At 52.4% G+C, this 24,134-nt stretch overlaps 1 protein-coding gene across 1 annotated transcript; it reads left to right on the top strand.

The window, feature by feature from the left end:
* The first annotated feature begins 4,360 nt into the window (after window positions 1-4,360).
* Window positions 4,361-23,832, top strand: KCNG1 (potassium voltage-gated channel modifier subfamily G member 1). Its single transcript, XM_050807470.1, has 3 exons — window positions 4,361-4,627; window positions 17,135-17,934; window positions 22,694-23,832. Exons 2-3 carry the CDS (start codon window positions 17,161-17,163, stop codon window positions 23,459-23,461), a joined length of 1,542 nt encoding a protein of 513 aa, XP_050663427.1. The 5' UTR covers window positions 4,361-4,627; window positions 17,135-17,160; the 3' UTR covers window positions 23,462-23,832.
* Window positions 23,833-24,134: the final 302 nt, after the last annotated feature.

Raw genomic sequence — 24,134 nt, forward strand, 5'->3', positions numbered from 1 at the left:
AAAGGGGAAGTGCCTGGGGCAGAGTGACTGTGGAGAGAGAGCAGGAGAACGCCCCCATCCCAATCCCTGCTTTGACTCAAAGACCAGCCTGTACCCCACAGACACCCAGTGGGATCCCCTGTCCGAAGAGCTAACTCCAAACCAAGAAAATCCCACCCCACCCACCACTCTCAACAGATTCCTCCCAACTGCAACCAAATCCAAGCCTTTTCACCTCAAGGAGGAGATGGGTTTTAAAAAAAAAAAAAAAAAAAAAAAAAAAAAAGGACAGCTCTGGATAACTTTTCCTGCCCTGGAAAAAACAGCCCAGAACTTTATGGCTTACTGACAGCTGGTTATGAATGGGAAGGAAGGCATATTCTTAAACTGCTGACAGTAACTCCCTTTTAAGGTATTTCCTCAGGGCCAGCAATGTCACATTCTCCTCCTGCCCAAAAAATTAACAGCAGTTTTTATTTCAGTGACAAGCTTGGGCCTTTGGGTCAGGCAGTCCTGGGTTCGGATTTGACTCTGCCATTTACCGCGCAACCCTAGACCATCTGCCAAGATGAAAAGTCACCAACTCTTGCTTCCTGGGGCCTGGCAGTAACCGAGATGGCATGATGTGGGTAGAGGGGCACACTGCAGGGAGCAGAAACCACTGCCCAGCGCCAGCACACTGCATGGGTAAAGGATGTTGGCCAGATCTCACAGTGTTTCAAAAGAAAAAATTGTATGTGAAATATCCCGGTTTTTAAAGGTCAGCAACTAATTTTCAATTAATTTTTAAAAATTTTAACTCGGTAGGGACAAATAGAACAGGTCTGCGTGCCAGAGTCCACCTCCTGGCCCAGTTATGCCTCTGATGTCTTCAAATCACCCAGCAACCACCTGGCACCTCGTAGGTGCCCAGCAAGCATTGACGGCTCCCATCTTCTCAGGAAGCTTCCACGGGCATCATCAACATCTCTTTCCACACAACAGCTTGGGGAAGGATGCTTTTCAAGAGGAAAATGAAGATATGAGGAGAAGAGTGAAAAATCTGGAAGGCTCTAAGGGAGGGAGGAACTGCAAAGAGGGAATTCCTTAAAAGGACTTAAAAGGACTTAAAAGGATTTTATTGGACATTGTTTAGCACAGTGAGGGATAAGATCAGGCAGTAATTTAACTCCTGGGTAAAGCAAGTGAGTGTGTATGTTGCGGGTAGGCAGGACCGGGCGGAAGTCATTGTTCACACCGAAGGTCTCCACACAGTGTACCAGGTCTTCTGTCTGCAGGTCACTGTGAAATTTGACTCAGGTGTACAGTGTTCGAACAAGCCCAGCCCCATCTCTAGAGGTGGCCATTAGGTCCTAGGGATCCTACACAAGAAGAACTGGCTTGAGTCTCTCCCGGGACCTCATGAGGGCTCTGAGGTCAGACCCAGCTGGGTAGGGGTTCAAGTCTTCAATATCAGTGGTTCTCAAAGTGGGATCCCCAGACCTGATGCATGAGCATCAGCAGGGAACTCCTCAGAAGGGCCCTATGCCAGATCCACTGAATCAGCCACTCCAGGGTCGGGGCCAGTCGTCTGGGTTTTAACAAGCCCTCAGGGGAATTCAGATGCACGGTAAACTCTGAGAGCCCCTGCTCTGTATCCTCACCCTGTGATCATCAGTGAGGAGTCTGACTCTCTGAGACAGTCACATCTATTCCAGAAAACTGTCCTGAGTTCCCCCAGGAATCATTTCCAGGAATATTTTAGAAGCCTGCTCTGTATGTGCCTAGCAGAGTGGAGGCTGCTGGAGAAGGGAGAGACAGCACACAGTCCTGGCCTTGACGGAGCTTGATCCCCAGTGGGGACACAGATAATACGCAAGTAAAAAAGATAGAAACATGGCCAGGTGCAGTGGCTCACATCTGTAATCCCAGCACTTTGGGAGGCCAAGGTGGGTGGATGTCTTGAGCCTGGGAGTTCCAGACCAGCCTGTCTCTGCAAAAAAATATATTTTGTTTTAAATTAGTGATGCATGGTGGTGCGTGGTAGTCCCAGCTACTCGGAAGTCTGAGGCAGGAGGATCCCTAGAGCCCAGGAGTTAGAGGTTACAGTGAGCTATGATTGCACTACTGCACTCCAGCAGGTGACAGAGCCAGACCCTGTCTCAAAAACAAGATAGAGACAGCAATTTTCTGACTGTGAGCGGTGGCTCACCCCTGTAATTCCAGCATTTTGGGAGGCTGAGGCTGGCAGATCACTAGAAGTTGCAAGTTCAAAACTAGCCTGGCTAACATGGTGAAACTCCATCTTTACTAAAAATATAAAAATTAGCTGGGCATGGTGGTACACATCTGTCGTCCCAGCTACTCAGGAGGCTGAGGCAGGAGAATCACTTGAACCCAGGGGGATGGAGGTTGCAGTGAGCTGAGATCGTGCCCCTGCACTCCAGCCTGGGAGACACAGGGACACTATGTCTCAAAAAAAAAAAAAAAAAAAAAAAAAAGAATTTTCAGATGGGAAAGGAAGGCAGAAGCCTGATCCACCACAAGAGGAGTGTTTCTCAATATGTAATCCGGGGACCCTCTGACCACGAAAGCCCACCCCACCCCACTAGGGCCCCTCCCCTACACTGCTAGTTGGTCTCCTTGCTGTTTCTCAGACCTGCCTCCCTCTCTCCCACTTGAAGGCCAGTGACTTTGATGTTCTGTCCACCTAGAAAGCTCTCTTCCCATCTTGCGAGATGGGCTCCCTCTCTGGGCTCAGGGCTCCATGTAATCATCACCTCCACAGGAGCCCTCCCCCATAATTCTATCTAAAGCAGCCTGTCTGGCTTCATTCTGCAATCACGTATTTCAGCAGTTTCCCAGTTCTGCCAAGCCCCCAGTAGAAGGTGAGCTCTTGGAAACAGGTCCTTAGGCAGATTCTTGTCTGTCCAGGCCTCCACCTCCCCAGTAAGCCAGTGTTTTTATTCTTGTTGTTTTAGAGGCTGGATCTAGCTCAGCCACTCAGGCTGGCAGTGGTGCCATCATAGCGCACTATAACCTGGAACTCGTATGCTCCTCCTGCCTCAGCCTCCCAAGTAGCTGGGACTGCTGCGCAGGCTAGTGTGCCCTGCGCTCATTTCTTAGGGTTAACCTTAACCCACTTAATGAGCACCCACGACTCCCTAACCCGCGCCCCACTCTTAAGCAGAAGGCCTCAGGCTGGTAGGCAGCAGGGTTTCTTCATATCCTTTCTTGGTTCTCTGATGATGGGCAAAGGCAGTAGAGACAGAAAGGAAAAGAGGAACGGAGTGCAAGCCAAGTGACCCTAAGAGGCCAGCCCTGCCAGCAGCACAGATCCCTCCAACCCAATAGATCCCTCCAACCCAACCTCCAGCATCTGTGCAGCATCCTACCAACTCAGAGGCTAGGCAGCCACACTGGGCGCAAGACCCCAAGACCCCAAGACCTGGTCCAAGTGCCCTGCACCGGCCACGGGAGTGGACGACGAAATGCGGGTCTGCTGGGACCCGGGAGGGCTCTGGGACCTTGGCCCCGCGGGACTGGAAGGGCAAACACCTGGCACGATGCGTACTGGCCCTAGGAAGATGGCACAGCAAGGTGCTGGCAGTCCCTGGGTGGCGGTGGCAGGAAGGGCCCAAGGGCAACGTTGCTTCAAGAGGTCGAGAAAAGGCGCCCGATATGTGGCCCCCAGGATGTGGAAGCTTGCTTGGAGCGTGCAGCTCCAGGGCAGCAGCGCGTGGAGGGCCTTAAGGATGCAGTACTTGCCCGGGGTAGGGGGGCAGGGGGCCTGGAGACAGCGGTGCGCTTGAACTTCCAGGGAAAGGCAGGAGACATGGCGCATGTGGTTCCCAGGATGTGGAAGCGCGTGGAGAGCGGCCCCGGGGCAGCGGAGAGTGGGGTTTTAATATCTGGCACATGTAGACCCTGGAGCGGTGTTGCTAGGGGCCCGGACCCTGGACCACCGGCGCACTTGGACCGCGGGGAAAGCTGACAGGGCGCACCACCGGAGGAGGCTGCCGCGCCGCCTGGTGCGTGAAGCTGCAGGGCAGCGGAGCGCAGGGACCTTAAAGGCTGGCGCGTGCAGCCGAAGGGGCCGCAGGGTGGGCCATCCTGGGAAAGCAGACCGGGAAGAAGGCAACGGAAGGGAGGGCGTAGCACCAGCCGTCCCAGACTCGGGCTCAGGAACGTGCCGCGAGGAGCGCAATCCAGCAGGCGCGCCAAGGACCCCGGATCCAAGGTGCGGGGTCCCGATTGGGTGCCTGGACGCCCCGTGACGGTGGTGCCGCTGCCACTGTCCCGAAGCCGGGCGAGGCCGGGCGCCGAGCTCTCGGCTGCCCGCCCCTTCTCCCCGCCCCGCGCTCAGTCCCCTCCCTCCGTCCCGCCTCCTGCCCCGCTCCCTCCCTCGGCGGCTGCCGCGCCGCGCTCCCGGCGCACTCGGAGCCCGGCGGGGACCGGGAGGCAGAGACGGGGCGGCCGTGGCTCCGAGGGCGGGAGCTGAGCCGGGCCCCGGGACCGAAGTTTGGCGGCGGCTCCGGGAGGCAGAGCGGGCGCCCCGGGCGGCTTCCAGGCCCCTCTCGCGTCCTCGCCCCGGACCCGTGGGCAGCCGGGGGACGGAAGCCGCGGCCGGGCCAACTCCGAGGCGGGGACGCCGCGACGGGAACTTGAGGTGGGAACTTTGCGCGCCGCAGCCTCGCCGGGCGCCACCGAAGCGCGGGCCGGACCCCGAGCCTGCAAACTCGGGCTCGGGGGCGGCTGCACGTGGCCGTGGCCCTGAACTCCCTGCGGGGGCCTCGAAACCCGCCTGCGGGGAGGCCAGGGCGACAGAGGACCCGGGAGCCACCGCTGGTGGCGGCGTGGAGCGCGCTTGCTACGGCCAAGGTGCAGATCGGGCTTCGGTTCTTCCCAAGGGGTCCCCGGGATGCGAAGTCCGGGACGTTCGCCGCCGTGGTGACCCCGGCGGGGGCGCATCCCGGCTCTGGACCGAGATTTCTACCCGGATCCCGGGAGGAGGGAGAGTTAGGGATTGGGGTGGGGGGGTGTCTGTCACTTGCTCATTCACTGTATCCTTAGGCACGGTATGGAACCCCCCTCCACCCCCACCATGGGCCTGATTGAGTCAGTCATTAACCATGAACATAACAAGCATTTATTGCGCGCCTACTGTGTGCTAGGCGCTGGGGATACTGAGACAGTTCACTAGGCACCCCAGTAACTGGTAGGAAGGTGGTGGTCTCAGCCTTAGGGTTTCCATATGGGAGAGAGGTTCAGCCCGGAGGTATGGAAGGAAAAGGGTGAAGTTCATTCATTCATTCATAGATTGGACAAAGATCGGTTGAGCACCTATTATGAGCAGCTCATCATGCCAGGCGCTCAACAATCATTCATTCAGTTCACAAACATTTATGGAGGTGCTATCCGGGGGAGAAGTGAAGAGGGATGGGATGGGGGCAGGATAGAATGGGGGCACCCTTCAAGCAGCTTAGAGAGAAGTAAGAATTAAGACCCAGGCCCCCCCTTGGGAGGTTGCAGACTGCTGGGGCGGCCAACTGTAGCAGCCCATGTGTATAGGCAGCAGTCTTGGTTCATCTAATGCATTCATTCTCAAGGTGGGAGGCGTGGAAGCTGGAATTGGTTCTAGAATAGGAAGAAAAGATCTTTTCAAAGCTCCTTAGGGGCGGGTGATGGGGTAGGGTGGGGAGGAGTTGAGAAACACTGATCCAACATTACTGAGGAATGCAGGTGCCCACCAATGGGGTTTATGAGTTAAGTTGTGCATTCAGCAGGCATTTTCTTAAGCACTTGCTGTTATTAAGTCCTTAAAGGGTGTCAGGCACCAAAGTTACCCAGGTAAATGACAGACACTTAGAAGAGGAAGACAGACACATACGCCCCCACCCCCTTGGCTGACTCCCTGAGATAAGTACAGGGGGAAGTGAGAGGAGGGAGCAGGAACTGGTCTGATTCATTGTGGGTTGGGGGAAGCTCCTGCCCTATGAATCTGAGCAGAGGTTTATTCATCAGTGTGTATTTGCTACCCCCATACCCATGATGGCAGAGTCCCTATGGAGAGCCCCACCAGCAGCACATCTCCAAGAAAAGTTTGGCACTGCTGACTGGGGCCATGCGGTGGGCACTGTGGCTAGGGCATGCTGTCCTTCTTTGGGGGATTTTTCAGGCTCTGCCAGACCTGAGCTCTACTTGTGCCTCCTCCAGCTTTTGGAGCTCTGCAGTCACCTGCTAGGAGGGGAGAGAGGGAAGGTGTGTTTGAAAAACAGGCAAGCATTTGCCCCTGGGGATCACCCTCCTCAGTCATTCTCGAAGCCAGCCCGTTCCAGTGGAAAGATGTCTGTCGTGGGACACTCCTAACCTGCAGGGAACTGCAAGCACACTGGAAACGAGGCAATCTAGGTTCTTCTCCTGAGACCTGAGGGCCCAGGCTCACAGCCTACAGCCTGGGTTCTCAAGCCGTGGGAGTAAAACAATCAACAAAACCCCTAGCTTTGCCAAACTCTGGGTTGCCTTTTTGGCCTCCGGGAGGGAGATGTGACAGTGGAGGCAGAGGTTACTTGCTTCTCCCCATCCCCAAAGACTTTCTCGAAGCTTGTCCTGGAGCCTGGTTGGTGCAGATCTGAGCACCACTTTGAATTCTCTGCACCAGACGCACAGCTGGGCTCTGGCAAGAGGGAAGGGAGATGCCTCAGGAAACAGAAGAACAAAGAGATGTGTGCTGGATACAGGGCTAAGTGACTCAAACCAGCTCCAAGGAACTCACCTCCTGGAGCCTCAGTAGGTACCTTGGCTCAGCTGCCCTTTCTCCACCCTGCTTTCCAATGTTGATGAAGAGTCAACATTGCCTGTTGCTAGAGGTCTAGGAGTACAGGAATCTACTCTTGGTTGATGCATTAAGCCCAGAAATGGAGCCCTTGGGTGAAAAATGGCAGCTGGTAAAGCCCCTTTAAGTAGAATTAATAAAAAGGGAGAGGCGAAGAATCTAGCTGAAGCACTCCATCGCTGTGGACCATTTTTGTCATCCAGCAGACTGTATTTGATTAACAAAATCAGAAATGAAGTGACTTTGCTACAAATAGGATCTGAATTGTGCCTAAGACTGTCCCTTGCCCTGAGGTGAGTCTTCAGTCTCACACCCACACCTCCCCAGGAAGGTCCAATCATGCTCTCCCTCCAGAGGACTCCGGTAAGCAGGTGTCTCCCTTCCTGCCGTCCCGAGGTCCCCACTGCTCCCCCAAGCCTGCTTCTCTGCTTAATTTTGAGCTACAAGGAGGCAAAGAGAAAAGGATCTTCTGGCTCCAGTCCCCAAACACCTCCCCATGGAAGAAGGCAAACGTAAACGTGCATTTGGTGCTATTTTGCTTGCCTGAAGCACAGCAGGGAGGCTCCTCCGGAGGCAGCCTGTCTTTTTTATAGCGGGGAGGGACACTGGCACTTTTTCTCATTTGGGGGCAAGTGAGGGATGGAGGGAAGAGCCCAGCTCCCAGCGCATAATCTCCCCAGGAACTTGGGCCCCAGCTTTCAGGAGGCTGGGCCAAGGCCCAGGGTGGTGGGACTACGGCGAGAACAGACGGCAGGTGGCTAAGAAAGACAGATTCTCCACCAGGGCACAGCAGCTCTCAGAAATCTAACATGCCAGGACCCGGGCCAGGCTAATGGCTGGATCCATTTTGATTAACGTTTTAATTGAGGATTAATGCAGCCTGACCCGCCTCTGAGTCGGCCGGCCAGGAGCCCTAATCCTGACAGATGAAGCTATACTGGCAGTGAAACACTGCGGGGCCTGGGAAAGAGTGGCATGGAGAGAGATGGACGGGTCCCCGAGACACCCACTGGGAGTGAGGGAATGGCAAGGTTGAGAGGCATGGTACGAGAGAGAAACCAAAGCCTACAGAGTGCAGGAGAGAAATGCTTTCCTTCTGGAAAGTTGCCTTGGAGGCTGTGTTAATTTCCTCCTTTCACATACTTGCACACATTTAGTGGCTTAAAACAATACAAATTTGTGATCATTATTATTTTATTTATTTATTTATTTTGAAGACAGGGTCTTGCTCTATCACCCAAGTGGAGTGTAGTGTCACTATCATGGCCCACCACAGCCTTGACCTCCTGGGCTCAAGTGTTCCTCCCGCCTCAGCCTCCTGAGTCACTGGGACTAGAAGTACACACCACCACGCTCAGCTAATTTTTTTTTTTAATTGTAGAAACAGGGTCTCACTCTGTTGCCCAGGCTGGTCTTGAACTCCGGAACTCAAGCAGTTCTCTCACCTTGGCCTCCCAAATTGCTAGGATTCCAGGCGAAAGCCACTGCGCCCAGTCTGAATTTATTGTCTCATAGTTTTTGGAGCTCAGAAGACCACGTGAGACTCACTGGGTCAAAATCAAGGCGTCCGCAGGGCTTCTGGAGACGACTGCACCCTCTGCCTCCATCGCCAACATCTCCTTCCCAGAGGCCAAAATGGCAACCCTGAGTTTGGCAAAACTAGGGGTTTTGTCGATTTTTTAATAGCGATAAATACGTTTCCCCAGCCATAGACAATTACCTGCTTCTCCCCATCCTCAAAAACATTCCAAAATCTTGTCCATATGAAATACAGACTAGAAACCCAGTCCTTGATTCACTGCAAGGGGTGGAGACATCACCCCAGCTCCCCGAAAGGAACAAGTGGTTCAAGGAGGCAGTAAAAGGCAGGGGTCAAAGAGGTTTGGCCTGGAGTCCCACAGACCTAGTTTAATTCTGGCTTCATCGCTTCTTGCCAGACATAAGTTTTCACTTCTCAGAGCCTCAGTTTCTTCATTTATAAAGTGGGGGTATTAGTGATAATGCCCACCTTTTTAGGAAAGGATGGAGACTCATGCAATTAAGCCTTTAGAACAGCACCTGGCACTTAGTGAGTTTGCAGTGGAGGGAGGCTGTGGTTGCTGCTATTTATAACACTTTGTGCACTTAGCACTCTCTCTGCATTCCCCACTGCCACTTGGAAGAGGGACGGAGAGCATAAGACAGAAAGAACAGAGTCCAGAGAGGCCCGCAGTTTTTTGGAACCCCGGAGAGACCTGAAAGCAGTTGGGGTCAGCCCAGGACCATTTGTAGAACCATTTCATGCCCTGATGGAATGTAGCTATGGGGACAGGAGGCCTGGTGACACTGCTCATCCCTGCAGCAAACCTCCGTTCACCAGATCCCCATAATAACCCTGTGAGGTCGGCAATCTTATCCCCATTTTCTAGGGGAGGAGGCAGGCTCAGAGAGGCCAGCGGCTCAGTGGGTGTGATGGCCTGCTCAGGCCACAGGGTTATTAGCAGCAGCAGCAGCAGGGGCGGCTAGCCACGCCTGGCTTGGACCTTCACTCCATCCCATTCCGCCCTCCCAAACCCACCGCACAGGTCCTGCACCTGTACCCTCAGTCATGTGCTGACCTCAGGGTGGTCACATGACAACTGCCACTCAGAACGCCTTATGGTCTCAATGATCATTTATCTTTGGAAGTATGTTCTCAGCCCTCAGCCATAGCTTATAAGCATCACCTTTTTCCTTAAAGGAAGGATAGAAAAATTGCAAGGAGAGTGTCAGTGGATCTCTGGGCTCCTGAATGGAAATTTGATCAAGGCAGCCCCAGTGCAGAAGATTTTTCTCACGAACCAGAAGGGATTCCATTTCTCCAATGAAGCGGGACTCACAGAGCCTTCCAGAGCCTCTAGGAGATTGACACATTGGGCAGGGGAGTCCTGGCCAAAGCCCAGAGCAGCTCCTGTGCCTCCAGCCCCTGAGAGAGCTCCAGGCATTCCCAGTCCCCTCCCTCACACAGAATCTCCAGGAGAGCCTGTGAAAATTCCTGGGCCTCCCCTTCAGGCATTCCCACTGGGAAGGGAGGGTCCCAGGAATCTGTATCTCCACCAAGCACCCCAAGCAATTCAGAAGGTTCTGTTGTGCTTGTGCTCTTCATTTTTCTTTTTAAACCTGGGTTAAAACCAGGAGTTGTACAAACCACACCGCTTCCCAGCACGCCTCCTCATTGGCCTGTGCCAGGCTGTCTCATCTTACTCATTTTTCTTCTATTTTCCAATCTCCGTGCTTCTTCCCCTTCCTTTGCCCTTCCAGGCACCCTCCATGTGGTTGATATAGATCCTTACATGTGCTTGAGACCTTGTAAAATATGTAATGTGTGTGTGTTCATTTACATAAATAGCACAGTGCTAGAAACTTCTGTTTCTTTTTCCACTCGGCACACTGTTTTTAAGACCTAAATGTGTTGCTAAACTTCCACCCAGTCCATTGCTTCTGATTGCTGGGCAATCTGCAGGATTCCAAAATCTGCCTCTATGAAGACCTGCCTGTCCACTCCCCTGGGGATGGATGCTAGGGGACCTCCTGGTACCTTAAACAACACGGAACACACATTCTTGTACCTAGTTTGTTACTGTCTTCCATCTGGTTCCCCAGAAGCAAACCCTGAGTGAAGGATTTGAGTGCAAATAATTTATTACTGACAATGTCTGCCACAACCCTCTGTGGTCCCAGGTCTGGGAAATATACCCAGAAGTGGGATTCTGGGTCACAGGGCAGCAGCATCCTCATTCCCTCATTACCACCCAGTGGCTTTCCCAGAGTGCTGGCCAGCCCACACACCCTCCAGCAATGGGATCCGGGGGTCAGATGATGCTGGATCCAAATCCCAGTGGGTCAGGTCAGAAAAGAAGATTCTCTTGGGAAGCAGGGAGCGGGGCAGCCGACTCTTCTCGTAGCTCGTGAGAATTCCGAGGCGACTACTGAGGGTTCACTGAGTATCAGGCATGGAGCCAAGCGTATCACCTATGCCATCTGCTTTTGTCCTCACCATAACTCAAGGAGGCAGGAGCTGTTTATAGCCTCATTATACAGATAAAGAAACTGAGTCTCAGGGGTAGGGCATGACTTGCTGAAAGTCACAGAGCAACTGGCCTTGAACCCAGGTCTCCTGATTTTAAAGCCTGTGCGCCCTTCTGCTTCCTCAGCTTGGGGTGGTTGGCACATTGTCCTCTGAGCTGGAGCAGAACCAGAACCAGCTTTTTTTCAACATCCTTTTTTTTTTTTCTCAAGACAGAGTCTTGCTCTGTCGCCCAGGCTGGAGCGCAATGGCACCATCTCCGCTCACTGCAACCTCCGCCTCCCAGGTTCAAGCAATTCTCCTGCCTCAGTCTGCCCAGTAGCTGGGATTACAGGCGCCCACCACCACGCCCAGCTTAATTTTGTATTTTTAGTAGAGATGGGGTTTCACCACGTTGGCCAGGCTGGTCTCAAACTCCTGGCCTCAAGTGATCCCACCCGCCTCGGCCTCCCAAAGTGCTGGGATTACAGGCGTGAGCCACCATGCCCGGCCTCAGCATCCCATCTCCTATGGCAACTGTCACAAATTACCACAAACTGAGTGGCTTAAGACAGCCCAATTGTATTATCTTACAGGTCTGAAAGTCAGAGGTTGGAAATGGGTCTGCCTGGGCTAATATTGAGTGTTGGCAACGCTCTGCTCCTTTCTGCAGGCTCCAGGAAGCTCATTTCCTTGCCTCCTCCAGCCTTTGGAGGCCACCTGCATTCCTTGACTCATGGCCCCTTCCTCCATCTTCAAAGCCAGCAGTGGCCAGTGGAGTCATTCTCATGCCACAGCCCTCTGCCGCTCTGCCTCCTGCTTGCTTCTTCTTCCACAAATAAGGACCCTGTTGATTACACTGGGCCCGCCCAGATCATCCAAGATAATTTCCCATCTCAGGTCAGCTGATTAGCAGCCTTAAGTCCATTTGTAACCTTCATTCCTCCTTGCGATGCAGTCTAACATAGTCACAGGTTCCAGAGATTAGGATTAGGACATGGGCATCAAGGGGATTGTGGGGACATTTTTCTGCCTACCATATGCCCTGCACTGACCACTCTGGCCTGATGTGATGCACCTTCAGTGGTTACCGGACACCGGACACAGGGCACAGCTGAGGCCCCTGCCTCTGGCTTCACCATAGCTCTGCTACCCGGTGGCCCCCCTGCCCTTGCCAGTCTAGCCAGGTCAAAGCTGCCAGGTGACACCCTCCCCCCCGGCAAACACACACCCATCAGCTCAGCATTGATGGTCTGGCACCATCCTTGGGAGACACCCATCTCCGCCCTCCCTCCTGGATTTTGCCGGCATCCTCTTCGGTCCATCGTCCCACAGCCGGGAACGGCTTCCTCTGACTCAGCTCACCATAGCGCCACCTATCGGTAGCCTCGGTAAATGGTACCCTTGGAATCCTGATTCTCTTTGCCGCTCCCCCAGGCCCCATTCCTCAGCCAGTCCTGAAGGCTCTTCCTCCAAAGTTCATCCCAAATCCCTCCCGTTCTCCAGGACTTCCACCGCTGCAAACCTTAGTCATTTCCACAATGACTTCCATAGCCTCCAGCCTGGGTTCCCCAGCCCACTCGCTGTCCACTGACCTGGCAGGTGCACATGGACTCCTTGTCCCTTGCAGAATAAGCCCCAGCTCCTTATTGTCAGTCCCTGGGCCTGGCTGCACCTAGCCCCTGCCCCCCTCCGCTTCTCCCAGCTTCCCCTCGCTCTGTGCTCGGCCTTCTCTGGTCTTTGATCATCCAAGCCCACCCCCAAGTCAGGGAGAAAATTCTTGCCACTCCCTCTGCCAGCTCCTCACAGAGCTGGATCCATCCATGCGGCTCAGCCCCATGTCCCCTCCTCCCAGAAGCCCTTCCTCACCCCTCCAGCCAGTGTTGCCCCACATCCCACAGTAGTCATTCTCCATCTTTCCCCTTGCTCTGTCAACAACAGGGCAGTCGCTGCAGCCTGAAATGACTTGTGTGCTCATTTGGAAGCAGCCTCTCCCACCAGAAGGTCACCTCCGTGAGGACAAGGGCTGGGTCTGTCTTGTTCTCTGCCGTGTCTCCGGCTCTAACACAGAGTCTGAGTCTGACACGTGGTGAGTGTTCAGTAACTATTGAATAAATGAGCAAATGAATGAATGAATGAATGACACCTGCCTCCAGACTTCGCCTCACCTCCCCCATCGCAGCCTCTGCCTCAAACAGCTTCCTCTCCCCAAGCATCCATAGACCCTCGGAGGCAAAATCACTAAAACCCACCATGCTGTAGAACTAACAGAACTAACACCATGGAGAAATAAAAATTTTCTTGTGAGGATGTCAGGCTGGGTGAAAAGCAGCATTATTTTTCAGAAGCCCAGGCTTTGGGGCCTCTTTGATTTATGAACTTTAGTGTAGGGTCTAGAGGTGCTGAGCCGTCCATCTCACAGCAGATCGGGTATCTGCAAGACCAAAGGCCATGGAAAAATATGCCTGTTCTTCCTTTAGCAAGTTCCGGCCTCGGCATCTCCCCAGGGAACTCTGGCTTTGAGAACAAGGTCGTTACTGTGTTTATTACCCTCCGAGTAGCATCAGCCTCTCCATACTCACCTTGCTGCCCAGACAGGATCACTTTCCACACGGGAAACTCACATGGGGGCGGGGCGTGAAGGAAATAAATCGCTAATTGGGGGAGTTTTCTACTGGAGGGAAAGCCGGGAGGGTTGAAAGAAGAAATTCCTGAAAAGAAGAGGTGATTAAATCCATGGAGATTCACAAGAGCCCTCCAGGGCTTGTGTGAGGCACTTTCCCTTTACCTCCACCACCATTCTTGCCAAACAGAATGTCACTTTTTCTCTTGTCTGTGGTAGCAAAGATGAAACAGCAGAGCTGAAAAGAGAGATCACCAAGCAAAGTGCCTGAAAGGGATTATTCCCACGCCTCCAAGGGATCCTGGCAGGCTGTGCCTGAGGAGATGGGTTCCAATTTTAGGTGAAGTTAAAAACACTCTCACCGTCTAAAATCAAATCATTTTTCTTTTAAACACAGGTGTACCCTAGTTTTCCAAACCCTGATCTATGCAATTGTGGCCTTCCCCAAAGATCAGTGAGTAGCAGAGGGATGATGTGCTTTTGTAAAGCAATTCCTCTTAGGAAGGAGGCCCTTTTAAGCGTGAGACACCCTGCCTCTCCTTCCAGCACCTATTAAAACACTTTCTCATTCATTTGTACATGTGTTTGTGTATGTGTGTGTGCATGAGCGGGTGTGTTCCTGAACATGTCCACACCACCGACCCATATTTAAGTATTAGAAATGGGTTTCCATGTGGAATTGATAGACTTTTACCAACTTGATTCCATCGGGGATTTGTCTATGGAGAGGGCTAGTGATTTTTTTTTTTTTTTTTTTTTTTTTTTTTTGAGACAGAGTCTTGCTGTGTCACCAGGCTGGAGTGCAGTGGCACAATCTCAGCTCACCGCAACCTCCGCCTCCCAGGTTCAAGGGATTCTCCTGCCTCAGCCTCCCGAGTAGCTGGGATTACAGGCATGTGCCACAACACCTGGCTAATTTTTGTGTTTTTAGTAGAGATGGGGTTTCACCATGTTGGCCAGGATGGTCTCGATCTTATGACCTCGTGATCCACCCACCTCGGCCTCCCAAAGTGCTGGGATTACAGGCCTGAGCCACCGCACCCGGCCGAGGGCTGGTGATTTTTAAAAGCAGAGTGTTTGACTCCTACTAAGTTTTCTGTGCATCAGCTTAATTCCAGAGAGCTCTGTAGCTGTAATCTATGGGTCTCAAACTCAAATGCCTATAGGGCCGGGAAGGAAACACATGTGAGTGGAATAGAGTGGGCATTAGGAAGACAATAGTGTAGGGGGTGGGGACTGTGGTGGATTGGAGTATGTGCTGCCTAAAGGAGTAGCCATTTCTCAGTTGGCGTTTAGGCCAAGTGTTGCCAGATATCCTGATTTTTTAAGAGAAGCCAAGGATATGGATTTTTACATGAAATTTCTCAACTTTCAAAAACTTCTCCAAGCCAAGCAAAATATCTGTGAACCAAATTCAGCCCATGAACTGGTAATGAATAAGCAATCTTGTTCCAGTAGCGCAAACCGTTAGCTTTGAGGGTAGGGAAGGAAGGAGTCCATGTGAGTTAATATTTTGACCTCAGTTCCCCAGAAGTCGCCTTATCATGTTGGTCTCATCAACAGGAGATGTACTCATTTAGCAAGCACTTCTTTGAGCCCTTACAGTGCTGAGCGCAGGGATTCAGAGATGACTGAAGCACGTTTCTTCCCCCAGGGAGCAGGCTGCCTAATGAAGGAGCCAGGCTTGCACACAGACAATTCTAGAACTGGGTGGTAAGTGCCGTGAAGACAGATGCACCAGTTGTAAGGGGAGGGGTGCTCAATTTAGCTGGAAGAGCCAAGGAAGGCTTCCTGGATGAACGTGACTGTCCAGCTCACCCCTGCATCCATCCTCAAGGTGATGTTTGCATCACCTGAGCAAACATGGCATTGCTTTCATAGCTGTGCATTTCTTTGTCCGTTGCTTCTGATTTATGGCAAGTGATACCTGTTTTCCATTAATGGAAACAATATAAGTTATCCCTTTAAGATAAATAATAATAGGTCAGGCGCGGTAGCTCACACCTATAATCCCAGCACTTTGGGAGGCCAAAGTGGGCAGATCACCTGAGGTCAGGAGTTCAAGACCAGCCTGGCCAACATGGCAAAACCATTTCTACTAAAAATACAGAAATTAACCGGGTGTGGTGGCACACCTGTAGTCCCAGCTATTCGGGAGGCTGAGGCACGAGAATTGCTTGAAGCCAAGGCGCAGAGGTTGCAGTGAGCCAAGATGGTGCCACTGCGCTCCAGCCTAGGCAATAGAGTAAGACTCTGTCTCAAAAATAATAGTAATAATAGACAATAATTACTGAGTACCTACTATGTGCCAGGCACTGCATTAAATGCTCCTATGTACATAATTCACTTAGGCCTCCCAGTAATCTTATCAAATAGGTCACGTGGCTGTACCCATTTTACAGACAAGGAAATTGAGACACACCAAGGTTGAGTCATTTGCCTAGGCTGTGTGACTCCAAAGTCTACGTTCATAACCACTAACCAGGCTTCTCCACCTCAGCATTAAGGACATTTGGGACCAAATAAATGTCTGTTGTGGGGACTGTCCTGTGCATTGTAGGACATGCAACAGCATTCCCTGGCCTCTACCTACTAAATGTCAATAGCATCCCCAGTCATGACCAGCAAAAATGCCTCCAGGCATTGCTACATGTCTTTTGAGAGACAAAATCAGCCCTATGAGAACTGTAGGTCTACACTAAATTGTTTTTCCAAGCCAAATAAATACCAAAAAAGGTTAATTTAAAATAAAATGTTAAGTAAATAACAGTACATGTGTCACCTGAAAATCCACTAGGATGTCAGCTGCCTGGGATCAGAGACCCCCTTCACATTCTGCACACGGCTGCATCCCCAGTGCGTAGATGGATATGGGAGAATCGTGAAGGCTGGGAGATGCTGAACAATATTGTTGCTATTTCACTATTAGGTGAATGTCTTTGTCAGCTCAGGCTGATGTAACCAAATATTAATACCACAGACTGAGTGGCTTCAGCAACACTTATTTCTCCCAGTTCTGTCGGCTGCAAGTCCAAGAGCAGGGTGCCAGCAGCACTCTCCTCCAGGCTTCACACTTAGATGCCTCCCTGAGTGTTCATATGGCAGAGAGAAAGCCCTGGTGTCCCTTCCTTTTTTTTTTTTTTTTTTTTTTTTTTTTTTTTTTTTTGAGATGGAGTCTTGCTCTGTCACCCAGGCTGGAGTGCAGTGGCACAATCTCAGCTCACTGCAACCTTCACCTCCCAGATTCAAGTGATCCTCATGCCTCAGCCTCCCTAGTGACTAGGATTACAGGTGCATGCCACCATGCCTAGCTAGTTTTTCTATTTTTAGTAGAAACAGGGTTTCACCATGTTGGCCAGGCTGGTCTCAAACTCCTGACTTCAGGTGATCCACCCGCCTCAGCCTCCCAAAGTGCTGGGATTACAAGCATGAGCCACTGCGCCCGGCCTGTCTTCCTCTTCTTATAACAACACGAATCCCATCGTGGGGACTGTGCTGTCATAACCACATCTGAACCAAATCACATCTCAAAGCCCCCACCTCCTAATACCATGCCATGCAGGGCTAAGGGCTACAGCCTATGGATGTGGGGGACAAAGATTCCATCCCTAACTGAGTATCTGCGGAGTCTGCATTCTCAGCAAGGTGAAGCTAAGGGTAGTCACTAAGGGTCTTTCCTCCCTTCTCCCCACAGGCCCGAGAGGGATGTGAAGGCTCAAAATGACCCTCTTACCGGGAGACAATTCTGACTACGACTACAGCGCGCTGAGCTGCACCTCGGACGCCTCCTTCCACCCGGCCTTCCTCCCGCAGCGCCAGGCCATCAAGGGCGCGTTCTACCGCCGGGCGCAGCGGCTGCGGCCGCAAGATGAGCCCCCTCAAGGCTGCCAGCCCGAGGACCGCCGCCGTCGGATCATCATCAACGTGGGCGGCATCAAGTACTCACTGCCCTGGACCACGCTGGACGAGTTCCCGCTGACGCGCCTGGGCCAGCTCAAGGCCTGCACCAACTTCGACGACATCCTCAACGTGTGCGATGACTACGACGTCACCTGCAACGAGTTCTTCTTCGACCGCAACCCGGGGGCCTTCGGCACCATCCTGACCTTCCTGCGCGCGGGCAAGCTGCGGCTGCTGCGCGAGATGTGCGCGCTGTCCTTCCAGGAGGAGCTGCTGTACTGGGGCATCGCGGAGGACCACCTGGACGGCTGCTGCAAGCGCCGCTACCTGCAGAAGATCGAGGAGTTCGCGGAGATGGTGGAGCGGGAGGAAGAGGACGATGTGCTGGACAGCGAGGGCCGCGACAGCGAGGGCCCGGCCGAGGGCGAGGGCCGCCTGGGGCGCTGCATGAGGCGACTGCGCGACATGGTGGAGAGGCCGCACTCGGGGCTGCCCGGCAAGGTGTTCGCCTGCCTGTCGGTGCTCTTCGTGACCGTCACCGCCGTCAACCTCTCCGTCAGCACCTTGCCCAGCCTGAGGGAGGAGGAGGAGCAGGTAAGAGCCCACGCCCCGCGGGGAGATGCGCCACCATGAGGGAAGGGACGCTGAGCATTGTCACCTCTTCCAGGAAGCCTCCCCTGATTGCACACTGGCTGAATAGTATCCCTGGTCCCTCCTGACATCAGGAATGTTTGTGTGCATGGTCTGCCTCCCTGTTAATATGTGAGCGCGTGGGGGTCCATTCCTGTGCCTGTCCTGGCCTCCACTGTGCCTGCCACTGCACTCTCCCTTGCCAGTATCTAGAACAGTGTCCAGCACAAACAGGCACTCAACCACTATCTGTTGAACGAACAAATGAGTGGATAAATGGATGGCATGATTTTTGACGTGCCTGGCCCTGAGCGAAGCATATTACATAGATCATCAAATTTATCTCAACTACTTGGCTCTTTCTCAACCTTCCTAATCCTTTGCATCATAGTAGCCCAGACACATTTTCTGGGTCCTGAAGATAATTTTTACTGATGGGTACATGTGTGTCTACAAATGGTGAGCATTTCTTTTTGTTACATAAGAGAATGAATGGAAAGTTTATTTACTCTAGCGCCTGACACGGGGTGTGTGCTACGGTCTAAGGGCTCCCACTCATCTGGGAGTTCACGGAGCCGGGAGCTGGGCTGCATGTGCCACCTACGTCTTATCTCCCCAGGGAGTGATAAGAGCCCACAACCCTGTGGGCGAAGTGTTTTCACACCCACTCGTATTTGAGGACACTGCCCAACCCCAGGTCTAAGTCCAGTCTATGTTTGTAAGCATGGAAATATGGCTCCCACGTGGCAGCTTGGGGACCTAATATAGCCCCACCGGACTATGTGATTTGGGAAACACAGTTTCCCAAAAATTGGACTTGGTTGACAACATTAAAAGTGACGGTTTTTCACATAAAAATTCAAAATCTCAGCTTCTTTTAAAAATCATAAGATCAGGCCAGGTATGGTGGCTCATGCCTATAATCCCAACATTTTGGGAGCTGGAGGCAGAAGGATTGCTTGAGCCCAGGAGTCCAAAATCATGCTGGGCAATGTAGTGAGACCCTGTCTCTACAAAACAAACAAACAAAACCAAAAAAAATTTTTTTAATTAGCCAGGTGTGGTGGCTTGTACCTGTAGTCCCAGCTACTTGGGAGGCTGAGGCAGGAGGATTGCTTGAGCCTTGGAGGTGAGGCTGCAGTGAACCGTGATCACCCCACTGCACTCCAGCCTGGGCAACAGAGTAAGACCCCATCTCTAAAAAATAAAATTTAAAAAAAAATTCTAAGGTTGGGTCCCTCCCCTCCCCTACCGCTGCCAACATACACACCAACCTGCAGTCCTACACGGCAGCTCCTGGGGACAGCCAAGTCCACAGGGGCCCAGTTCAGTCTCCTTGTGTATGAGACCATGGGCCTTTGAGTTGGTGACTCCTTCCCTATATATGGGGATTCTGTAAGCTTCAAGAAAGACCGAAAGGTCTCAGAGGTACAAACTGTATAGGCAGTGGAGAAACAGGTATGGTGGTGCGAAATGAATGTAAATATCATGCCAGCCAGTATTTTTTGAGCACTGACTGTATACCCTGCATGTGCTAAGTGCTTTACATGCACTCTCGAATTTCACATTAGAAGTACTCACCATATCAGGATTTTTCCACTTATGTATGTGGAGGAAGTAGCAATAGCTGTTGCATTAATAATCCACAGAGGGCTGCTGGTATTTTTTGTATACCTTGAATTTTTTTTTTTTTTTTTTTTAAGAGACAGGGTCTTGCTTGGCTGCCCAGGCTGGCCTCAAACTCCTGGCTTCAAGTGATCCTCCCACCTCTGCCTCCCAAAGTGCTAAGATGACACTGTACTAGAGTACAGTGGTGCAATCTTGGCTCACTGCAACCTCCACCTCCCAGATTGAAGCGATTCTCATGTCTCATGTACATGCGCTCTCGAATTTCACATTAGAAGTACTCACCGTGTCAGGATTTTTCCACTTATGTATGTGGAGGAAGGGAGCCCCCATGCCTGGCTTATAAGCTGAATTTTTAAATGGGTATTAAGAAAATAGCGTTCAACTAGTAAAGTTAACTTTTTAAACTTTTTTTAATTAGATAAACAATTTTAGGCCACATGTGGTGGCTCACGCCTGTAATCCCAGCAATTTGGGCGGCTGAGGCAGGTGGATCACTTCAGGTCAGGAGTTCAAGACCAGCCTGGCCAACATGGCAAAACCCCATCTCTACTAAAAATACAAAAATTAGCTGGGCATGTTGGCACTCGCTTGTAATCCTAGCTACTTGGGAGGCTGAGACATGAGAATCACTTCAGTCTGGGAGGTGGAGGTTGCAATGAGCCAAGATCTCTCCACTGTACTCCAGTCTGGGCAACAGAGTGAGACTCTGTCTGGAAAAAAAAAAAATTAGAGATGGTGTGTTGCTATGTTGCCCAGGTTGGACTCGAACTCTTGGACTCAAGCATTCCTCCTGCCTCAGTCTCCTGAATAGCTGGGACTACAGGCAACTGCCATCACACCCAGCTGGTAAAATTAACTTTTAATAAGCATGAGTAGTAGTGATGATGAGGTCAGGGCTAGAGCCAGATAGCCTGAATTCAAATCCTGCTTTCTCCTCTCTAGGTGGGTAGTAGCTGTGAGCAAGTTACTTAACCTCTTTGAGCCTCTGATTTCTCACCTGTCCAGGGTGGGTATGAACAGGCCCACCTCACAGTGTTGCAAGGATTCAGTGAGTTCACATGAAGTGATTAGAAGTGATTGGGGCCGGATGCAGTGACTCACAACTGTAATCCCAGCACTTTGGGAGGCTGAGGCAGGCGGATCACTTGAGGTCGGGAGTTCAAGACCAGCCTGAGCAACATGGAGAAACCCTGTCTCTACTAAAAATACAAAATTAGCCAGACGTGGTGGCACATGCTTATAATCCCTGGTACTCAGGAGGCTGAGGCAGGAGAATCGCTTGAACCTGGGAAGCGGAGGTTGTGGTGAGCCAAGATTGCACCACTGTACTCCAGCCTGGGCAACAAGAGCAAAAAAAAAAAAAAAAAGTGATTGGGCTGAGTGAGTCCACACCACATGAAGGGATTAGAAGTGGTGCATAGCGAGTGTGTAGAAAGTCCTCTCTTAAGGATTATGGTCAAGAAGAAAAAGAAAGAAAAGGGGAAATGCTCACCATTTGAGACCTGTCTGGAAATTGCTGTACCTAGTGTCAGTTTCTTCTCAGCTCCAACATCTTTGATCGTGATTTTATCAGGAAAATACTAATAAAGCCACTGTTTTGTTCGACTTCTGATACTTGCTTTTTGAAAAAATAATAATACCTTGCCTTTTTAAGGATTCAGTGAAAATGCTGTTCTTCAACTTCTTTTGGGGGCCCAGAGTGGGATTCACTGCTTCACTTGCTCCTTGTGCACACATTTGAGTGCCTACTGTATGCAGGCACTACAGGGGAGACAGGGTGACCAGGACAAGTCTTCCAACCTCAAGGAGCTTCAAGTCTATTGGAGTTGGGATGGATCAGTGGCGCCACCCCCCATCACCATAAGCATGAGACACAAGCCAAGGAGGCTCTGTGTGGCAGGCCCACTGACAATGCTGGAGCTACTTAGTGGGGCACACTCCAGGAAGGCTTCCCAGAGGAAGGGGCTTCCCATCCCAGAGGTCTAAGACCTTAAAGCCCCACCAGGTATTAGCTCATATCTCCAGCCTCTAACATATTCCTAGAGACAGAATTGTTCAAGTGGGACGTGTCGAACTCAGCCGTAACCCAGAACTTCCAAGATGCCCCAGGCTGGAACCACGCTGGCCTCTCCTCTCTGCAAAAGGCCCCTTCAAGGATGAGGCCCAAATCCACTCAAGGACTGTTTACCACCCAGTTATATTGCAGACCAGAGAGGCAAGCTGGCAGCCTGCATGCCAAACCCAGTAAAAATATGTTTCCGTGGACCATAGAGTATTTCTTTGCATTGAATTATCACCAGGACTTAAATCAACATTTTATCTATTTAACCAACATTATCACCAACATTTATCACCAGGAGAGTTCATGTAAAACTGCACATTTCCAGCCTCTTTTGAAAGCTTCAGTGAGGCAGCCTTAGCTTAAATTTGCCCTGGGCAGTGATGGGGGCACTGAACATGACTATCCCTCAGAGTCCATTGGGAGCCATGGAGGGTGCTAAGCAGAGGAGGAACAGGATCCCTCTGGCTATGTGTGGAAAATGGACTGAAGGGATGAGGGAGCCCATTGGAGAGGTGACTGCAACTGTCCAGGCAAGAAAGAACGGTTGCCCGACCAGGTGGGAGCAGTGGGCCATGGGTCTGATTGTCTCACTGTTTTAAAAGAGACTTCCTGGGAGTTATACACAAGGTGGTAAGGATGACACCAGGTCTTTTGTCATGAGCAATTGGAAAGATGGGATTGCCGAAAGCGAGGGAGGGAAACCACCAGTGGGCAGAGGAAACCAGGATCCCATGGCAAGTTCGAGATGCCCCTCAGACAGCCAGGTGGGAGCGTCAGGGAGGCAGCCGGTTGGGGGTCGAGTTCAGGGCCGAGGTGGGGGCTGGAGAGAGAGATGAGGAGCAGCCAGAGTAGAGATGGTGCTTAGTGCTGCAGGCCTCAGAGTGGGCACAACTAGGGAGAGGACCCGGGGCCACTCAACCTGGAGAGGTCACCTTCCGCCTGGGAAACCCAGCAGGGCACAGGGCAGAGCTTCCGCGCTTCTTCCCTGGTGGACCCGCTGACCCCTCCGGCGTCCCTTCCCCTCTCTCCCAGGGCCACTGTTCCCAGATGTGCCACAACGTCTTCATCGTGGAGTCGGTGTGCGTGGGCTGGTTCTCCCTAGAGTTCCTTCTGCGGCTCATTCAGGCCCCCAGCAAATTCGCCTTCCTGCGGAGCCCGCTGACGCTGATCGACCTGGTGGCCATCCTGCCCTACTACATCACGCTGCTGGTGGACGGCGCCGCTGCGGGCCGCCGCAAGCCCGGCGCGGGCAACAGCTACCTGGACAAGGTGGGGCTGGTGCTGCGCGTGCTGCGGGCGCTGCGCATCCTGTACGTGATGCGCCTGGCGCGCCACTCCCTGGGGCTGCAGACGCTGGGGCTCACGGCCCGCCGATGCACCCGCGAGTTCGGGCTCCTGCTGCTCTTCCTCTGCGTGGCCATCGCCCTCTTCGCGCCCCTGCTCTACGTCATCGAGAACGAGATGGCCGACAGCCCCGAGTTCACCAGCATCCCTGCCTGCTACTGGTGGGCCGTCATCACCATGACGACGGTGGGCTATGGCGACATGGTCCCCAGGAGCACCCCGGGCCAGGTGGTGGCCCTGAGCAGCATCCTGAGCGGCATCCTGCTCATGGCCTTCCCAGTCACCTCCATCTTCCACACCTTCTCCCGCTCCTACCTGGAGCTCAAGCAGGAGCAGGAGAGGGTGATGTTCCGGAGGGCGCAGTTCCTCATCAAAACCAAGTCGCAGCTGAGCGTGTCCCAGGACAGTGACATCTTGTTCGGAAGTGCCTCCTCGGACACCAGAGACAATAACTGAGCGCAGAGGACACGCCTGCCCTGCCTGCCATCTGTGGCCCGAAGCCATTGCCATCCACTGCAGACGCCTGGACAGGGACAGGCCGCTTCCGAGTGCAGTCCTGGCGCAGCACCGACTCCCACGCACCCGGGGAAGGACACCCTCACTCCCACCCCCCGGGAAGGACACCCGCACATCAGCAGAGGGGCCCTGCCCCTCCGCCTGCAGCCATGAAAGGAAGCCGGGTCATCAGCCCAGCCCCGCCCGCCCCAGCCCCTATGTCTGTTTCCCTCAGTAAGGAGATGGCTTATTCTTTTCACCATGCGAATAACATGCCCAGCAAAAACTTGCTTTATGGGTCTGCCTGGAGAAAAATACAAACAGCAACAACATGTCTGTCTCTAATGTGGATCATGTCCAGGGAAAGGAAACTGATGAAAAAGAGAGAATGCCTTCCATGGGGCTCTCTTAAAAGGGGGAGCTGGGTTTCCCAGCAAAGCCAGCGTGTGGGGACTGGAAGTAAAGGGCCCTGTGTGTTTGGGTCGTTCAGGCCCAGTAGGGCCCTACTGGGCCTGAAAAAGAGAGAGAACAGACACTTTTAGGAAAATGACTTGTGAATACTGTACTCCCTCTCTCGTTTCTCTTTGACTCCCCCCACCTCCGGGGCCTTTCTTTCTCCTTTTTCCCTTTTATC

The sequence above is a fragment of the Macaca thibetana genome, chromosome 10 (genome assembly GCF_024542745.1).
Source record: "Macaca thibetana thibetana isolate TM-01 chromosome 10, ASM2454274v1, whole genome shotgun sequence".
NCBI lineage: Eukaryota > Metazoa > Chordata > Mammalia > Primates > Cercopithecidae > Macaca > Macaca thibetana.

What these genes read in the sequence shown, in the direction of transcription:
- KCNG1 (XM_050807470.1), top strand. Translation starts at nt 17,161, where the DNA reads ATGACCCTCTTACCGGGAGACAATTCTGACTACGACTACAGCGCGCTG. An exon ending in TGAGGGAGGAGGAGGAGCAG is followed by an intron (nt 17,935 to 22,693) that starts GTAAGAGCCCAC and finishes CCTCTCTCCCAG; the next exon opens with GGCCACTGTTCCCAGATGTG.